This window comes from Phanerochaete carnosa (assembly GCF_000300595.1).
Source record: "Phanerochaete carnosa HHB-10118-sp unplaced genomic scaffold PHACAscaffold_6, whole genome shotgun sequence".
Lineage (NCBI taxonomy): Eukaryota > Fungi > Basidiomycota > Agaricomycetes > Polyporales > Phanerochaetaceae > Phanerochaete > Phanerochaete carnosa.
In genome coordinates, this window is record NW_006767633.1 from 2,722,015 (window position 1) to 2,740,562 (window position 18,548).

General features: G+C 53.6%; 6 protein-coding genes across 6 annotated transcripts; 4 read left to right on the plus strand and 2 right to left on the minus strand.

The window, feature by feature from the left end:
• Nucleotides 1-1,536: 1,536 nt before the first annotated feature.
• Nucleotides 1,537-2,094, minus strand: PHACADRAFT_96557 (uncharacterized protein; the record flags this gene model as incomplete). The annotated part of the gene is made up of 4 exons (XM_007397322.1): nt 1,537-1,729; nt 1,783-1,850; nt 1,910-1,989; nt 2,046-2,094. Coding segments are annotated over 4 exons (390 nt in total), but the record flags the coding sequence as incomplete, so codon positions are not given.
• A 276-nt stretch (nt 2,095-2,370) lies between these two features.
• Nucleotides 2,371-3,237, minus strand: PHACADRAFT_258715 (uncharacterized protein). Its single transcript, XM_007397323.1, has 6 exons — nt 3,055-3,237; nt 2,955-2,996; nt 2,834-2,905; nt 2,726-2,779; nt 2,634-2,672; nt 2,371-2,578 (listed from the first exon to the last, which is right to left on the minus strand). Exons 1-6 carry the CDS (start codon nt 3,178-3,180, stop codon nt 2,453-2,455), a joined length of 459 nt encoding a protein of 152 aa, XP_007397385.1. The 5' UTR covers nt 3,181-3,237; the 3' UTR covers nt 2,371-2,452.
• Nucleotides 3,238-3,957: 720 nt separating this feature from the next.
• PHACADRAFT_258717 (uncharacterized protein) lies at nt 3,958-8,943 on the plus strand. The gene is made up of 19 exons (XM_007397324.1): nt 3,958-4,141; nt 4,215-4,322; nt 4,374-4,382; nt 4,435-4,505; nt 4,557-4,635; nt 4,687-4,742; nt 4,804-4,820; nt 4,875-4,961; nt 5,015-5,082; nt 5,132-5,243; nt 5,297-5,446; nt 5,498-5,796; nt 5,854-5,909; nt 5,962-6,037; nt 6,093-6,577; nt 6,626-6,716; nt 6,769-8,517; nt 8,571-8,814; nt 8,864-8,943. The coding sequence occupies exons 1-17, from the start codon at nt 3,977-3,979 to the stop codon at nt 7,525-7,527; spliced, it is 2,688 nt and encodes an 895-aa protein (XP_007397386.1). The 5' UTR covers nt 3,958-3,976; the 3' UTR covers nt 7,528-8,517; nt 8,571-8,814; nt 8,864-8,943.
• A 368-nt stretch (nt 8,944-9,311) lies between these two features.
• On the plus strand, nt 9,312-12,353 carry PHACADRAFT_258719 (uncharacterized protein). Its single transcript, XM_007397325.1, has 5 exons — nt 9,312-9,481; nt 9,542-9,983; nt 10,033-11,111; nt 11,172-11,879; nt 11,935-12,353. Exons 2-5 carry the CDS (start codon nt 9,597-9,599, stop codon nt 12,026-12,028), a joined length of 2,268 nt encoding a protein of 755 aa, XP_007397387.1. The 5' UTR covers nt 9,312-9,481; nt 9,542-9,596; the 3' UTR covers nt 12,029-12,353.
• Nucleotides 12,354-12,467: 114 nt separating this feature from the next.
• On the plus strand, nt 12,468-13,583 carry PHACADRAFT_163102 (uncharacterized protein; the record flags this gene model as incomplete). The annotated part of the gene is made up of 6 exons (XM_007397326.1): nt 12,468-12,502; nt 12,554-12,621; nt 12,680-12,701; nt 12,769-12,849; nt 12,898-13,275; nt 13,328-13,583. The coding sequence occupies 6 exons, from the start codon at nt 12,468-12,470 to the stop codon at nt 13,581-13,583; spliced, it is 840 nt and encodes a 279-aa protein (XP_007397388.1).
• Nucleotides 13,584-13,779: 196 nt separating this feature from the next.
• On the plus strand, nt 13,780-15,051 carry PHACADRAFT_175217 (uncharacterized protein). The gene is made up of 3 exons (XM_007397327.1): nt 13,780-13,947; nt 14,009-14,301; nt 14,352-15,051. Exons 1-3 carry the CDS (start codon nt 13,911-13,913, stop codon nt 14,724-14,726), a joined length of 705 nt encoding a protein of 234 aa, XP_007397389.1. The 5' UTR covers nt 13,780-13,910; the 3' UTR covers nt 14,727-15,051.
• The last annotated feature ends 3,497 nt before the right edge of the window (nt 15,052-18,548 follow it).

Here is an 18,548-nt window from a genome sequence, read left to right on the forward strand (position 1 = left end):
GATGGATGCTGCTGCTCCGGCGTGCCTGGAGAGCTCAGCTGGGTGGCCGACACATCTTGCATCACAGTACGGGCTGCACTGGTGCAGTATAGGTCACTTGTAGGAGATAGCTCGGAGAGCGGTAGATGCGAGGTGGCCGCAGGGGCAACTAGAGAAGTGAGGAACAGGCTACTAGAGGGAACTTGCCCATAGGCCTTCAATGTACCTCTGTGCTCCTCTGGCCTCACACGAGTGATTCCCACTTCGTACCATGCGGAAAAGCTTTCAACTAAGAATCAGATTGCGAGATATACAAAATCCGGCTGATAGTGATTACAGCAGAGCCAAAAGTGTAATCAGACAAAAATCGAACGGATTTTGGACAGGAGCGCTCAGATTCTGCTGCAATCGGAATCTGGGTCACACGATTATCAAAATCCCGCAGATAGTGCCCAGGATGCTGTCCGCGGGGGCCCTGTGTATGTACCAATGGAGCCAAATTGCTACTTCTGGCTACCTGAGTCTTCATCGTTGCACCTGCGTCATGGTGACCGTCCACAATACATCAGGAAAAAGACTTAGGTCCACAATGCTACAAAGTGCTACAGGAGCATTTTGGAGCACTATGGACCCAAGTCCTGTTTCCTGATGTAGAGAATGCTTGCCCGGAACACCGCACGTCAGAAACAGAACGATATGCGGCGGAAGATAGATCTCTTCATGATAGAGAAGCTTCCCCTCTTCAAACAATCTTCTCGCATAGCTCTCAGGCTACACTGTATCCCGTATAATTTACCGCATGCCGGACATCGTGTTCCAACACACTGTTCACGCGATATAACGCTAGTAAAGCGTCATCGTCCAAACGGATCATAACAGTGTCAGGTACAGTGACGTCGCGAACGGATTTATGTCGGAACTCGCAATCCGCCAAGTAGGAACTGGTCCGTGCCAGGCGGGCTGGAAGCATGAGTCCATGTATGTAGGGTTCATTAGCAGTGCTCGCCAAACAGGGTCAGTTTCCGGAAATTAGCACAGCAGGTAGCTTAATGGCTGAGCCGCTAATGATACTTTGCACGAAACTGCCGACACCTCTCGACAGACTAGCTTAACTGTCACAAGACGTCCGATCCGACGGCGAATCCGTGAGCACAGCCCTCACGTCCTCCTCGGGGAGAAACCGCACCGGACGGTCTAACTATGGAGAGCGTGGAGCATCGTCATATAGCTGTCATCCACAGCATCCTGAACAAATCTCTGTTACCTGTGCAAACGAAGAATAACGGATAGTGACGAGCTGTCGGAAGATGGGGTGGGGCCACTGGGGCGTGTGCCACGACGAGCGGCTTTGACGACGTTGGCGTGCAGCCAAACAAACACATCGTGACACGCGTACTCTCCTTTCTTCCGGCGGAGAAAAAATCCTACGCACGTTATCCAACCCTTGCAGTGTAGGATAATACGCACAGTGTTTTCTGCACGAAGCGAGGTCGCTCAACGCACAAGATACTGGGTACCAGAATTTTAACTCACAGTCTCCCATACATACATACATATTCATTCGTCCAGGTTGATCGCACGGCCGAACTTAGCGTACAGCACGACCTTGAGCTCCTTCATCTCCTTCTCACATTCTTCTGCCTTCTCTCTTAAGCTCTCGAACTGGCTGCTGAGGTCGCTTTGGTCCTTCTCTAGCCGCTTCATGGCTTGGCTGTGCCGTAGGTGCACGAACGCTTCGCCGACGCGATACCTGCCAAGGGCCAGTCAGCAAGACGATCAGCACAAAGGCGCATAATCACGCACAGAACGAGTTGGTCTTCGTCCGCGAGTTCAAGCTCCATGCCCAGGTCATCGAGGGCCTCCTTTTCTTGCTGCGCAAGGATATGTTATGAGCACCAAACGTCTACCTAGTACGAGCAACAGTACGCACCTTTAATGCTTCAATCTTCTCCTCAATTCCCTTGACTCTCGTGTTCATCTTCGAGAACGAGTTGATACGCTGCTGGTCCTCTGCATAGCCCAACGTTGAGCGACGCGTGCAAGCGGAAAGCACTGTCATGACGCACCCCAGGTGACCTCGGCGTTGTTGTCGTTCTCATCTTCCTGTGTTATCTTACTGCAACATAAGCTTTGACTGTAGCAAGTCCTTCGCCCTCAACTTACCATTCGCATGTTGTCCTCAGAGTACCACACGGCGAAACGAGGAAGCGCGCTAGACGAGATTAGATAGGCGCTTTCACGTGTTATCTATATCCAGTATCTAACAAGTCATGTGATCTCGACGCCCTCGCGCTTCGCGCGTCTGGATTCGCTTGCCTCTGCTTCACTCGAAACGTCGTGCACTTTTCCAAGCAGCGCATATTCTAACATCTGATATCTTCCTGAAATAATGTTGCTTGTTACAATGCCGAGTACCCTTTGCCTGTGATCCTGCGGTGCTACCTGGCTTCTTTTTGGACTACCGGAGACTTGCTCACGCCTTCTTGTGGAGATCCTGTGCCCAGCTTGGGGGCTCGTCCTTGCCCTCCTCCTCGAGCCTCTCGCCCTCCTCCAGAGACTCATGGACCGTGGTTTCCTTATGTTCTGCTGGAGCATACACCTAGGACCGCCTTATGAGCTGACGAGACCCGGATTATGGGGCTATGTGCGCTTACGGTGGATAAAATGAGTGGAGTTTCGCCTTTGTTAATAAACTGTCGGCGAAAGTGAGCCCTTTTTCAATAATTCGCTGCTTGTGATTGCTCACATTGTGCTGCGCTCCTGCAGGAACGATGACGATATCGCCCGGACCGACGCGATCCTAGTCGCGGTCGAGATCAGCACGACAAGCAAGCGCGTTTACAGTGGGACATACCGTCTTTCCGTTCACGATAGCTTCCGCACTACCAGAGAGGAACAGCAGATGCTGGTCAACGGTGTGAATTTCCTTTGCGGCCGTTTCAGTGACATGGACCAACATAGTCACGTCTGCTCACCTCTCCAATCTCACCGCCGACTGGGATGGTCATTACAACGAGCTGTGAACAGCGCCTGTGTCAGCATATAGGAATACACACGGGAAATAGTCGCGCGCACCTGGCTGTTACGTCCAGTCCAGAGGACGCGTCTGAACTTATCGCTCAGCGACGCGACGCCGGCAAGGTTCTTGAACACCGCCATATCCTTGGGAGGCTCTGTGTTGGGCTGGTGCGGGAATGACATGGCTGTGCGGTATGCCAATCTGAGCGAACTGGTGCGGAGGAAAGAGCGATGGACGGCTGTCGGCGAGACAAAAGTGCGTAGCATCTTTGTGGCGAGAGATGAGACAGGTTAAATAGCACTCTCAGTCGCCTTTAGGTCGCCTGGAGCCTCTCGATTCACACCCGGGTCTGTATTCGGTTCTGCTGCTGCAGCTGACGTTCTGGCTACCTTATTGACGTCATACCACCGCAGCCCCGATTTAGCTTGTTTCTTTCAGCGTATGTCGTGACAATGTCTAGCGCCCTGTCATGATTTTCCTTACGATGAGCTCAGATCATATGGCGACGGATGCATGTCCCGTCTCTCACAGTTGACAGTTGCATTCACAGGTCAGAAGTCATCGACATCATGTGCCTCACTATCTAAACGCTAATGGTACTGACGATGTTTCGTATAATTGCGCGATATGTTCTCATTTATGTAATGTCTTTCAATAGCGAAGTGGGATGCACGGGACAGCCCTCTCGGTTCGCTATACAAGCATATCAGCGCACCCTATACTCGGTCGCGCGGATACGCAAATCCGTTACATAAAGAAGGCTGCACAGTGCAAGTGGGAAGATACCGGGTGCAGATAGCACCAGATCCCTCACCAAAGGTGATGTGCTTTCCCGCCAACAGTTCGGCCGGTTACTCATGTTGCTGTCCCGTGCCCACACGGCGCATCTTCTCCCGTACGCTCTTGCTTTCAGTATATAATGGTCGTAGGACGTGCGAGATGTAGTCCGCGGCCGAGATGCAGTTCGTCATATGGTCTATGCTGGTCACCCTCGCCTTGGTCGCTTCTGCGCTCGCCGCCAAAATTCCCGTCTCCAGTCTGCAAAATATCAGGTCCACGCCCGGCAATGTCGCCCCCAACAGGTTCATTGTCGAGCTGTCCGCGCCTCTGGGGAACACTAAGAGAGATATTCTCTCGCGAGAGGTGTGTCCCTTTTTTTTGAAGGGGGAGGGGGAAGGGGTGTCCAAGAGGTCTCGCTAACTGGACGTCTTCGAAGACACATGAACTATTATACAACCACATGCGCAAGCGAAGCGTCAGCTTCCAAGTCGACAGAGAATTCAATTCACCGGGCGTGTTCATAGGCGCTGCGGTCACGCTGAGAGTGAGTAGCCCTCCTTGTCATGAAGTGCTGAGGTTGACTTGCTAGCGCTAGGACGCCAATGTAAGGTGATAGACGGTTTGTCGGTTACAATATACTCAACAGTCCGATATAGGATAGAAATGAGCTCGCTTCGATGCCTGGTGTACAGGCCATCCGCCCCGTGATCATGGTGCAACCGCCCCAGTAGGTCGTTTCTATGGGGTTAGCCAGACAGGGGGTTAATGCGCACATCAGGCCCGTGTCGTCCCATGTGGTGACTGGAGTGACCGACCCAGCCATTCCTGCAGACACCGAGTCCACACATATCATCACAGTGAGAAATGCTCTCCGCTGAATGTGGGCGTACACCAAGTCATATGTGTAGGGCGTGGACAAGCTTCATGCACAGGGCATCATTGGCAAGGGCGTCAAGGTTGGAATGTAAGCAGCCGATGTACCGAAGCGCACGCGAGGACCAGCACTAACTTTTGATTTCGCGCAGAATCGATACTGGGATTGGTTCGCCCGACTTCCACTTGCACTCGAATGGGTATTCATAAGGACAATTGTTAGACTGGACCCATCCGGACCTGGGTGGCGGAATCGGCCCTGGGTTCAAGATCATTGGCGGCTTCGATTTTGTGGGAGACGCTTTCAATGGTGCGCGAGTCCGAGTTCAGAAGAGGATGAGCACTCAATTGCTAGTCCTGTAGGTACCAACACTCCCATGCCGGACCCAGATCCATTAGATCAGTGCAACGGTCACGGTACTCACGTCGCGGTAAGCAGCCCTGTGCTACTCAACTCCGCGCTGGCTTATTTCGCAGCAGGGCATTATCGGAGCCAATCCCGGAAACGCTTTCAAAATCAGCGGTGTTGCATTCAATGCTTCCCTAACTGCATACAGGATCTTTGGCTGCAATGGCACGACTCCTGATGACAGTAAGCTTCGCAGCTTGTTAGCTATGGACGACAGAGTAACGGTATCTTGCTAGTCATCGTTGAGGCTCTGCTTCGCGGCGTGAGCGATGGCCAGGATATCTTGACGATGTCTCTAGGCGGCCCCGACGGTTGGACGGAGGGCACCGCTTCTGTAGTTTCCAGCCGGATCTCCGACATGGGCAAAATTGTTACTATTGCTGCAGGTGCGCCCTCGCGATCTCTTGTACCGCGCGCCAAGCACTCACACTACCAAGGCAATGATGGCGCCGACGGCATGTTCTTCACCTCAGGCCCTGGAAACGCCATCGATTCCATTTCGGTAGCATCCCTTGATAACACTGTAATCCCGCTGCAGAACGCCACTGTGCTCGGCGTGCAGCATGACCCCATCACCTATTTCGACGCTCTGCCTCTACCTGTCATTGACACCCTGCCGATATTTGCCACGAGCACCGACACGACGGTGGCAGATGACGCCTGCGACACGCTACCAGACAGCACACCTGATCTTAGCAGGTTTGTTGTTATTGTAAGGCGTGGAACCTGCACTTTCGTAAGCGGTCTCTGGGGGCACATCCTGGATAATGCTGACTATCTGCACATTCGACAGGTCCAAAAGTTGACAAATATCGCGGCGAAGGGAGGAAATATCTCGTTGATCTACGAGTCAGTGCAGCAGAATATCTCTGTCGCGAACTAATCTCACATCTCATTCCAGCGACGGCTCTGGCTTCGAGGACATCGACGTCGGCAATTTCACTTCTGCCCTGATTCAGGCTGCAGATGGAGAATTCGTACGTCGAACGGGCCTCACGTACCAGCTGCGCTTGGACTTATCATTCTTCGTAGCTTGTCAATGAATTCGCTTCCGGTGCCAACGTCTCCCTGTCGTTCCCTCAGACAGGTGCAAGCACTCAATTTCCTGACCCCACCGGCGGCCTTATCTCGTCCTTCACTTCCTACGGTCCGACGAACGACATGTTCTTTAAGCCCGCCATCACTGCTCCTGGTGGTAACATCTTGTCGACCTTCCCAGTCCCGCTCGGCAGCTTCGCCGTACTCTCCGGAACCTCCATGGCCACCCCGTTCATAGCCGGTGTCTCTGCCCTGCTTTTCGGTGTCAAGGGTAATAGTGCCGAGGTCGGACGTGGCGCACGGAACCTCTTCGAGACGACCGCTCAGCTCGTGCCGAGCAGCCTCACAGACGGCGATCCTTTGCAGACTGCGGCGCAACAGGGCGCTGGACTTGTCAATGCTTTCCAGGCACTCACTACGAACATCACCATCCAACCCGGGGAGCTGCTGACGAACGATACAGCTAACTTCGTCAGCTTGTAAGTGATAGGAATTGAGCCACTTGCTGTCGCTGACAGGTTTTAAAGGCACACCTTCACAATAAAAAATACTGGAACACAAGCAGAGTTGTTCAAGATCTCACATGTACCTGCTGGTACTGCGCTGTCTCTCCAAAATGTACATATACTGCTTAGCCGCGGACTTCGAGTTGCTAAACGCAATTTTGCAGGGAACCTCATTCTTCGCCGACGGCCCAGTGCCGCTGTCCACAGACTTCGCTACTATCACATTAAGCGAGAGCTCCGTAACAGTCCACCCTGGCCAGACGCAAGAGATTACCGCACACATCACACCACCGTCAAGCGCTGACCCTTCTATTCTGCCCGTCTTCTCCGGCTTCATCCAGATCGTGAGCGCGAACGAGACGTTCCATGTCACGTACCTTGGCGTCGCCGCCTCCCTGAAGGACGTGCAGGTCGTCGATGACACGAACGTGTTCTTCGGTATCGACTTGCCGGTGTTGACGGATCCTGCGGGTGACCTCCTCACGAACGCGACAAACTTCACGTTCGTTGGTGAGGACGTGCCACAGCTGCTCGTGCGCCTCGACTTTGGCACGCCACTCTTGCGCGCGGACCTCGTCGATCCGAACGAGAATATCCCGACGACGCTGAACAAGCGCAGCACGATGAGCTTCCCGCAAGACGTCGCGGGCGGGACGTCCGCGCAAATCAAGACCATCGGGCCGCTGTTCGAGCTCGACTTTCAGCCGCGTAACACAGACGAGAACGACGGCACGGAGTTGAATGTGTTTGAATTCGACACGCCGACCTTCGCGAATGGATCCACCATCCCGAACGGTCTGTACAAGGTCCTACTTCGTGCGCTGAAGGTGACGGGAGACCCGACAAACGAGGCAGACTTCGAGAGCTGGTTGAGCCCCATCATTGGTGTCGTCGTCCCGAGCAACGCCTCGGACAGCACCTGAAGATTGAGCGCTGTAGTTCTAGAACTTGAATATATGCCAATTACAATGTTACAGTCTATCCGTATTCCCGTTAAATCAAGCAACAGTCTTGGGTAAGCCATCAGCTCCAAGAAGGGCCTCTTCGGCACCCAGGACCCGAGGGCCATCTCCTACTCTTGTGTGAATCAGGCTCTTGACGGCACCAACGCCGAAGGGCTTCGCCACAGCAGTGTTGAATCCTTCAACGACAGCTCCTCCGACACCAGCTGCGCCAAAGAGCTGGAAAGGATCCTTGAAGGACTCCGCCTGCGGGAAGTATTTGACGATCATGGACACAATCTCCTTCACGTTCTCCTTCGGCGTGTAGATAACCGCGTTCGGGCCTGCATCGTACGTGTACGCAGCCTTGAACTTGCCACCGTTCGCCACCGAGACGCGGTTGTACTCAGTGACGAGGGCGATGATCGCGCGAGAGACGTCGTTCATGTAAAAGATCGGCGGGTCCGTGTCGAGGCAGACAGCGTGGAACTGGTTCGAGTCCTGCATCGTGATGCGCGCGAAGGCGTCGAAGTCGCGGGCGAGGATCGCCTGCTTGAGGGCAGCAATGCGCGCGGGGACGACTTCCTTGATACGGTGCTGGAGTAGCGGCGAGGTCTCGACGGTGCGCTGCATGCCCGATGTCGAGCTCGTGCCCTTCTTGTCGTCTGAGACAACGCAGATGAGCGCGTGGATGTCCGGCCAGTGCGACTGCGGTGCGATTTCGACCGCGAGCGAGTCGCTGCCGTCGGGCGATAAACCTTTCTTCCACGCCACGTATCCGCCAAAGAGCGAGCGGCAGGCGGAGCCAGAGCCTTGCCGGGCGATCAGGGAAAGCTGGGACGGCGTCGCGGGGAGCTTGTAGAGTGCAGCCAGTGATGCGACGAGGGCCGCAAAGCCGGATGCAGAGGACGCAAGACCTGCAGCGGTGGGAAAGTTGTTTCGCGAGCAGATGTGCACCGCGTATGAGGACAGCTGGTCTGAAGTGTTAGAATGCACTTCGCAGCTATCACAGGGTCAACACGCACCTTCGGTTCGGGCGAGTTCTTTCCTTCGACTTCACGCCTCAGCTGCTTCATCTCCCGGATGCATGTCGCAAGCCTTCCGCCCTCCTTGATTTCTTCTTCGACGCCATTCAGCCAGAGACGGTCCTTCTCGAAGGACGGATCTGCACGCGAGGTGGTGGTCGACCGCAGGTGATCCTGGTCAAGAGTGACCGACAAAGACGAGTTCGTGGGAAGGATGAGATTGATGTCGCGCTTGCCCCAGTATCTGCTCCATGAATGGGTAAAAAATACAATGCCTTCGGCTCGTGACTTACTTTATGCAAGCAATGTTCACGGGTGCAGATGCGGTAGCCTGGTAAACGGACATTTCTAGGGCTGTCGAGGTGGAGGTCAAGGGGATGATTGGGCGAGTCCTTTAAAGAGTGTAGATGGTTTTATAGCAGGTCCGGGGTATATAGCTCGATGGCACGATAAGTGCTGCAACCGAGAAGTTGCACGACTCGCGAAAATGTAGATCCTCTAGCATTTTAGCGCCCATGACCACTAGCACTGCCACCGAAAAAGGAGCAGGCCGGACGAATATCATGCTTTACCCAGAAGCTGTGCTAAACGCCCGGAGCCTGTCGAATTGGTCTAGAATTTTGGAGATTTTGCCCGAGAGCGCTCCCACCGGTGACCGATTGCCTTGATTAGGTAAGGGAGGGCGGGTACGCCGCTTTTGTCGAGCCGGAGTCGACATCTTGTACATCGACCACTTGCATGCCACACTCGCTCGCGACAACGACCGATTGCTACGCCCGAACTTTGCACCCTGTTCCTCCTCATATACGCCGATACATATCTTCTCTAGCCTACCAATCGTTTGTCGACGTCTGATCGGCTCTTTGTGGTTAGCGAATAGCTCGAGTAGTACGCAATCCGCAAACCTGGCTGTACGCAGAGCAGTTGTTACCTCCATCTTGCTCTCACTCTCAACTACCTCTAACTATCAGGGTGCATCTTTTGTCAACCACATAGGCGACGACGGCGACGCTCGTAGTCAATGCCATGTACTACGCACAACAGTCCCCCGGTATCGCCCACAAACTCAGCCAGCATCCCGGGCAACTGCATGATCAGACGCCGTGGTCGCGGAATGCGCACCATAGCGTTCTGGGCCCTCCACAGCCCCCGGGTTCCACTGGTTACCCGCTCTTCACTCATGCGAACGGCGGCATGACCGCCCTCCAGCATCATCCCCATCCGCATATGCCAGGCCCCATGGGTCACCACCATCACCAGAGCTCGTTATCGCATGCTCACTACCAGTCACCTCCCAATGGCAATGGCATACCCGGGGCGCACGCCGGTCTCGTGCCGAACGGGTCACCGGCGAACGTGGCGGTAACGCAGATTATGACTCCCCATTGGCAGAATCAGTTAATGAAGTGCGAGGTGCGTACTGAGCCCATCTTGAACAAGGCTATAGCTAATTTCACTTTAGATGATACGAGCATCGAGATCTCCACACCACCGGGCGCGTGCAAGCGCCATGGCTTCAAGGACGGTACAGAAGTCCGCAATCCCGATTACGAACCCCAATGCCGTCAAGGTGACAGAAACAATCGGGGCTGCGAAAGAAGGAGAAACTAACGGAACTCCGACTTCGACATCTTCGACGACCGTTGCGAACGGGTCGTCTCCGATTTCTAGTTCTACCGCAGCCGGATCGACCGCATCTGCTTCTGTCGCAGAGAGGCCAAGACCGACTGCGCCGAAATTACCGGCGAATACATGGACGTCGTTGGACATGGGTGGTGTTAGTATCAAGAACCTGCCACCAACGTCTGGCTTATTCTCCTTCACCTTCCTCATCAACCTCTATTTGAACCACAATGCGCTATCCAGCATCCCACCGGAGATAACAAGACTGAAGCATCTGGAGCTCTTGGACCTCTCTGGGAACAACCTAGTCAATGTTCCGCCAGAGCTGGGCTTACTCCCGTCTCTCAAGGAGCTCTACTTGTTCGACAATCATATTGCGACGCTACCGCCGGAACTGGGTACCTTGCATCAACTACAGACGCTAGGCATTGAGGGCAATCCCATAGACCCGGCCCTGAAACATATTGTACAGGAGCAGGGTACCCCGGCCCTGATTGCGCACCTGCGGGACACTTGCCCTGCGCCTACGCCGCCTCCGGCACGTCTTTGGCGGAACCTCATATCGCCGACGGAACGCGAGAACATGCAGAGCGACCCGAACGTGGAGACCTTCAGCGTTCTCTGCTATAACATCTTGTGTGAGCGGTGCGCCACCGAGCGGCTGTACGGCTATACACCGTCATGGGCTCTCACATGGAAATACCGGAAGGACCTTATACTTGACGAGATCAAGAGCCACGACTGCGACTTCGTTTGCTTGCAAGAGGTGGATATTGCCCAGTACGAGGAGTTCTTCCTGGCGAACCTATCTGAGCAGGGATACGATGGTGTCTACTGGCCGAAGTCTCGGTACAAGACTATGAGCGAGTCCGATCGGCGGATGGTTGATGGCTGTGCCATTTTCTTCAAGTCATCGAAGTGAGCTACCTTTAAACGCCACGCTGTCTCTTTGTCACATTGCTCATTTCTTTCCGTCAGATACACTTTGGTCGAGAAGCACCTCGTTGAGTTTAGCACAGTCGCGATGCAGCGTGCCGACCTGAAGAAGACAGACGATATGTTCAACCGAGTTCTTACGAAGGATCATATTGCTGTTATCAGCTTGTTCGAGAACAAGGACTCTGGCACCCGCTTCATAGTCGCCAACGCACATATCCATTGGGATCCGCAGTTCCGGGATGTCAAGCTTGTGCAAGTCGCGCTGCTTATGGACGAGGTTGACAAGATCGCGAACAACTTTGCTAAGTATCCCCCGCGGCCACCAGCACCACCATCGCCGACCGATGGGTCCTCGTCTGATGGCAATGCACCGCCACGTCCTCCGCCTACGTACGCAGACGGCTCGAAGATCCCGACGGTCGTCTGTGGAGACTTCAACTCTGTCCCGGATAGCGGCGTATACGAATTCCTGTCATCCGGTAGCCTCCCGGCGGATCATCCGGACTGGATGTCTTTCACCTACGGCAAGTACACTCGGGACGGCCTTCGCCACCGGTTTGGCCTGAAGAGCGCGTATTCTGCCATCGGCGAGCTTCCGATGACGAACTACACGCCGACGTTCAAGGAGCCGATTGATTACATCTGGCACTCGACTTCGAGCGTGGCAGTCAACGCCGTGCTCGGCGAGGTGGAGAAAGCGTATCTGGACAAGGTGGTCGGGTTCCCGAATCCCCACTTCCCATCCGAGTGAGTATCTTTGCGACCATGGTTCCTTCGCTCGCTAACCCTGCTTGCTTCGTAGCCACTTGTGCATCGTCTCGGAGTTCCGTGTCAAGCCGCCAAAGGAGGCCCAAGCTCCGCGCCCACCACCAGTCTTTCCAGAGTCGTCCCGGTGATGTTATCCAGTATCATTATCCACGAGCATTTTCTCCCTCCCTGCCCCCCTCTCAATCTTTCTGGCTGCATTTACCCATCTTGTAAATACACAGTACTTCTTCCTTTCATGTTCTGTAGCTTTCTACCCGTTCTTGTTTCTTTCTCCCCTCCCTTTCTCAGCCCTGTCCTCGCGTTGCCGCTCACTTGTGGGATGCAGATTTATTCCGGTCCTTCCTGTACCTGTCTCGTTTTGTTTGCTTGCCCCCGTCGTTACAATCACCACGTCATGAATCCGCAACCTCTGTAGCCTGTGCGTGTACGTCTCCAATAAATTCCTTTGAAATCTCCATATTTGCGCTCGCGGCGTCTGGCGCGGTGACATCATATCTACGGTGGGACGAACGTGAACACTACTAGGTGCAACCCATCTTCAACTTCAACTTACACTTACTGACAGAGATGACCGCGTGCAGGTTAATCTACGGTACAGCTTGGTATCTCTGCCAGCCACCGAATTGTGCTGTAAAAGCCTAATCGCTTCACAGGAAGAAGGAACGTACGACTGGTCTCGTAATCAGTGCCGTCCTCAGCGGTTTCCGCGCCATAGACACCGGTAAGCGGCTGGTATGCACACACACAATTGTGTAAGCGATGACACGTACGGGATCCAGCCGGTCAGCCTAAGCACTATCGGTACGCGTAGCATCGCGTGACGAGTAATTCTGAGCATTTGAACGGCTTTTCTGATTCAAATATCCAGGGAAGACCTAGTCGGAGAGGCTCTGAGTACCTTGCAAACTGAGCACGGAATCAAGCGTGAGGACTTGTTTCTCCAGACGAAGTACGCTTCCGCTCGCAAGTCCAGCTGCCGTTTCCTAACAGTTATTAGGTTCACTTCACTCGGTGGACACGACCTGAATAAACGGATTCCATATGACCCCAACGCAGAGCTGGAGACCCAGATTAACGACTCGTTTAACAACTCGCTGAAGAATCTTCGGACGAGCTACGTCGACAGTTATGTCCTGCACTCTCCGCTCGAGACGCTTGCGCGCACGCTCGCGGCATGGAAAGTCTTAATGGCGCTGCAGGACGCGGGAAAAGTCAAGTACATCGGTGTCAGCAACACATATGACGTTGAGACTCTTGAGACCCTGGAGAAACATGGGGGGCGACGTGTGCAAGTTGTTCAGAACCGGTGGTTCGAGGGTAATGGCTGGGATACCAAGGTCTTTGCCTATTGCAGGAAACACAACGTCCAGTATCAGTGAGCATCATTTACAAGTCAGCAATAGTCCTCAACAAAACATGTACTATAGATCCTTCTGGACTTTGACGGGATCGCCCTCGCTGTTACAACACCATGTGCTCTTGACCTTTGCTCAGGCCAAAGGCATCTCCTCCGCCCAAGCAGCATACAAGCTGGCTCAATTGAACGACGTCACGCCGTTGTCGGGGACAACGAAAGAGGAGCACATGAAAGCGGATCTTGAGGTTGAAAAGGTCGAAATTGGTGGTGAAGACCAGAAGACCCTGGAGGAGGTTTTGCGGTGGATGGGGCTGCAGGAGATGTAAGCAGATGAGTTGCGACGGCGAAGTCTCCAGCAGGCCGCATATAGTCCAGATACTCGAATGTAACAGTAGTATTGTACAAGCTGCTCATGATCATAGGGACGTGATCACCTTTCGAGGCACTTAGACGCCCATTCACGCCCGTTGTCCTCCACTCTCATGCAAGTTACTGCTTTCAAAACACTCTTCGTCCGAGTCCAACATAGGCTAGCGTATCGCGGCTTGACCTCGAGATGTTATAGTACGGAGCCCCCGGAGCAGCGAACTGAAGGCGATTTCACGAGTTTCGCGTCCAAGTTCCGTCAAGACTATGAGCGCAAGCGTCCCGCAATGGCGGTTTACAGGTTCAGACTGGTGTCACTCAAAAGTATGTCGTTTCATCATAGGTCACTGGTACTCTTGATGATGATGTTAGCGGACTGCTCTAGATCCACATATGGAAAGTGCCAAACTGCGGCCGTATCAGCCAGTGCTCCCTCTAGTGTCATTACCGGAGCTGCCTCCTCGACCAGCCTATCCATCTCTATGGGTCGATGACGATGACTACGAACCGTATCTCAAGCCACTCTACTCCAGGTTGTGGAGAGTTTACCTGCGCTTCGATACTGGAGAACCGAGACGCAAGAGACAGCTGTTTTTCGGAAAGCATATGGTCTTCGTCAACGCGGACTACGCGGAAGAGTATGTCAAGGGGTTGAAAGTACTGATGGAAAAGGCCGCAGTAAGTGCAGTACTTTCTGTGATCTGGCAACTATATGACCATTGCGGCAGCACGATGGCCATGTCCAACAAGTAGAGAATAACGTTTTCTATGCGACGAACACACACTCCGCCAAACGGGACGCCGAGGCTAGACATGAGGTGCCTGGAATCACCTATCACGACATCCGCCTCGCGATCAAAGCCGAGAAGCTGTGGGAAGAGTATGCTGTCTCTGCTAAAGCGACGATTCAATCCGGTAGCTTGGGTGACTCGGGCGTCATGGTCGAGTCGATTAGAGCGTTCGGGACTTCAGTGCGTTCCTGGACAGGCTGGAAGACGCCAAATAATCCACGTGTTGACGGTACCAGGAAAAAGTCCAAGACTGCGAAGTCTGGAGTCGTCTCGTCATCTCTCCCCTCATCCAAGAAGGATATCTCGTCATGAAATTAATGCGCCGTCCAATTTCAGCTTAGTTGTAGAACCTACACCGTTGTCTCCTCTGCGATAGTTACTCCCCACACTGGATGGGTCTACTAATATTCCCATCCACTACTCGTAAAATTCCGTTGTCAAGTATGGGATATATCCCATATGCCAGAATCGCGGTGACAAACCCTTCACTATGATTTCGTGTTCTCTCAATTACTATGAAACAAGACTGAACGCTGACGCGCTGACTGGATTTCTGGCCGGATATTATAAGTGCCTGTATATATCCTGATGTCCAGTCCGTCACGGTCACAGCTTTTTGGTGGCGTTCGACAGAAATAAGGTGCACCTTGGATCCTAGTCGTATTTGTAGAATTCTAAAAGCCTTTCAAGTAGAGATCCAGATATCAGCACTATCTATCACATTGCCTCTGTTGTCCTCAGCTGAACTGTCGAAGCGTGCCACAGCTATCCATGCAGTCGCCATGCTACAAGACACAAGCTATGGCTGGAATAGCGGCAACATATTACATATAAAGAAAGCTCTGGAAGTCCATGCCTAGATTGCATGTGCTATAAAAGCGGGCAGCATTGCAGTATCGTTTTAGGCGCAAGGACCTTGGTTCAATGTCTCTCCTCAACGGCGTCGCGCACGATCTTTGTAACATCAACAACCTCACGAAGACGGCCGCACTGGTTGTTAGCCGGATACAGTCCAACACCCCATACGATTCCTTAACGCGGGCAAGGTTGACCCTACATGAGGCAATAATGGCACTCTGTAGATATCAAGAAGTGCTATCTGCTCAAGAACGTGCAAGACTTTCCGAGAAGATGATTAGGTATGTAGCGTCTTGTTTGTGTCCCTGACCTAAAGGCTTAGTTCACAGTAGTCTTAATACCGAGGGCGATTCGATCGACTTCAGCTTGCATGCGCTAAGAAACCTTGATTTCGCGAGAAAGCTGCTGCGTCTTAGGCAACGATCGAGACTGTGGGAGCGAGCCAACGCATTTGAAGCAGAAGCGACTTCATTCCTTGTAGAGATCAAGGTGAATACGCTTGTTAGTGGTTACCTGCACTTCCAACCTTCTGATACGGTCTACCAGACTGCGACAACTCGTCACCTGGCCACCCTGCTACACTGTTGTAACTCATTGGACAGCAGTGCTTCGGGCGTCTTCAGCGGAGAAGCATGCTCGGACCTCAAGAAAGCTACCTATATGCTGCGGTCTTTCGTCGAGTCTGCTCTACACGACACGCTACCTGTCTAGTATGTCCTCTTCATTCCAAGACTCAAGAGGAACACTCAACTCGCCTCTTCAAAGCTCACAGGTTCTGCAGAGACCTTAATATCGAGCGCATGAGATGCATACTGTCTTCTACTTATCTTTCCAGGTTATTTTGGCAGTTTGGCATTTCGGGTCCTACGCCACTAACATCTCATCGGCCGCAGCTCATGAGCAAGCGACGGTCTCATATGACTACCAATATAACCATTGTCGAGATGGTCCCGGGAGTATATATTATTCAACACATCCCTGCGATACCCATATACCATTAACTTTTTAACACCCGCCTGTATTGTTCTTTATTGGATGTCAACGTTAATTGTCTATGTTTGGCAGCACAATTAATGGTGTGCTTACATACACGGAATGCAAGCTCGCTACGACGTAGTATAGGACTCGGCCTACGATTCGACCCGGCGGCATGCTTTTACGAACATCACTATACGCCTGACCGCTACACAACGGATCAACGCCCAATCGGGACGAGTGGCAGTCGTCACAAAAATCGTAGTAAAATAGCTACTGTCATGCCTGCGAACTGTCATAATTTCACGATGTCAACTCACCACACTCAAGATTTGAAATGATGTAATGCGGCCTTGAGTGTGCCTAAGTGGGTAGAGTTGTATGGAGCATGAGATGAAGTGATAGTCCCAGTCCGTGAGCAATCCGACCATAGTCTTCTCTCAGGGGTGGCAGGCGAGTATTATCGCCGTGGTGATGTAGCATTGGTCCGACGGCTATGGGATGCGTTTCCACGAAATAAGGGTTGAGATAGGCGAGCGCACATTTTCCCTCAAGCCATGGACAACTCATAGTTTTCGGCACGTTTTGAGACAAGCGCCATGAACCAAGCCGGCCCGCTAGTATCGTATCGCGGGGAGCAGGCTAGAAGTCATTGTTGACGAAACGGCGATAAGCCTTCAGCTTCAGTTTGCAGTGACCTCAATGGCAAGATTCAGGGACACATCTCAGCACGCAACGTCACGCAACGTCAGCCACCAAGCGCTTCTGGCTAGCTTTCCACTCGCAGGGCCGAGCCGTCGCCGGACGGCCCGCAAGTCGCCAGTGCCACACCCACCACATTGATTCTCGGGCGGCACCATTGTGTTGGCACAACGTAGAACTTTGTTGTCGCGTTCTATGGACGTGCAGAGCTACCTGTTATGTAGACCTAAGGTAGAACTTTCGCTTAGTGGCGCGACATCACGCCAGAACGCGAGAACTAAAGGGCTGCTTACTTTGCACAGGCTGCAGCACTGCAGAAACCGTTCAAGACGCATACAGGCCCCGAGAAGCACGGTAGACCGCAGAGGCCTTCCTCCGAGCACGGGGAATTCCACAAAGATGAGCCGCAGAGCACGGCGCGTCTGGCCTCTCTGAACCTCAAGGATGCAGAGGAACCTCATCTACTGCTGATAGCCGCCCCGCCATGGCGCACTAAGCTCGCAGAGGAGAAGACGGACAGCAGCCGCCGCCGGAGGATCATCGTACCTCATACATGGCGTAAGTGCAGGCCGTGCCGCGCCCAAGCTTATCTCGCCCGCGCGGCACGATCGAGGGACGGCGCGCGAGGGCCCGCGGAGCAGAGGGAGCGAAGGCGGCCACGTTCGTCCCTGTGCCTTCTCGTGCGCACGCGTCGATAGAGGAGCACAGAGCTCGAGAGATAGCGGCACGGGCCCTGCTTGCCCCATCGAGTGGCGCGGCACGCCCGCGGCTGACCATATGCATCCGTGCGGGCCCATCGCGCAGAAACCTCGGGCGCACCACCAAAAGGCTGTTCCTGTGTAGGCAGCTCTTTTGACTACCGGCGCCGCGCGCATGCGCAGGGAGGACACGGTGTGGGCGAAGGGGGCCGTTCGCGCTGTGCCGGTCGGTGGCGAAAAGCCTTCGCGGGAGAAGCACCGTGCTCTACGTGGTTTTCGAGCGCGCAGTCAAAATCACCCCGCCGACAGTGCGGATGCATGCTCGAATGCGAGGATCTGCTCGCCTGTAGAGGGTAGTGCACTAGAGCGATAAGGTACCAAGGCAACGGACACCGGAGTTTAGGTCCACCGAAGTGTACATACATGGTCATTCTGCACGTATCGGCGTGAAGGAAACAAATCGAGGCGCCGCGAGCTGTGTGCGTGCAAGCACCCTTGAAAGCTTGGGGAGCGCGCTGATGCAACGGTCTCTTGCCAGAGTCTAGAATCCAGAGACCAAAGTCAAAATCAAGAGCAGCCCTGAACATATTGGGACATACCTTTTGTCCGCGTCGCCAGGGCGCTGACGAGATAGCGTGCTCGGCGCACGAGAACACACCCTCGAAAAAAAAAACATAGGAGAGGTCCCCTGGAATGGACATACTCTAGGCCTGCACAGGTCGTGGCGAAAGTTCAGCTCCAAGCGAAACCGAGGAACGTTCGAAGCGACACCGCTTCGGCGAGCAGCTTTGCCCGCTCCATGCGGCAAACGCCGACGCAGAACTCGCCCTCCTCTCCGCCGACCAGCAGCCGAACCCACGCAAAGCTTCCGAAAGAGCAATGTATCATTTCGTTTAACTAT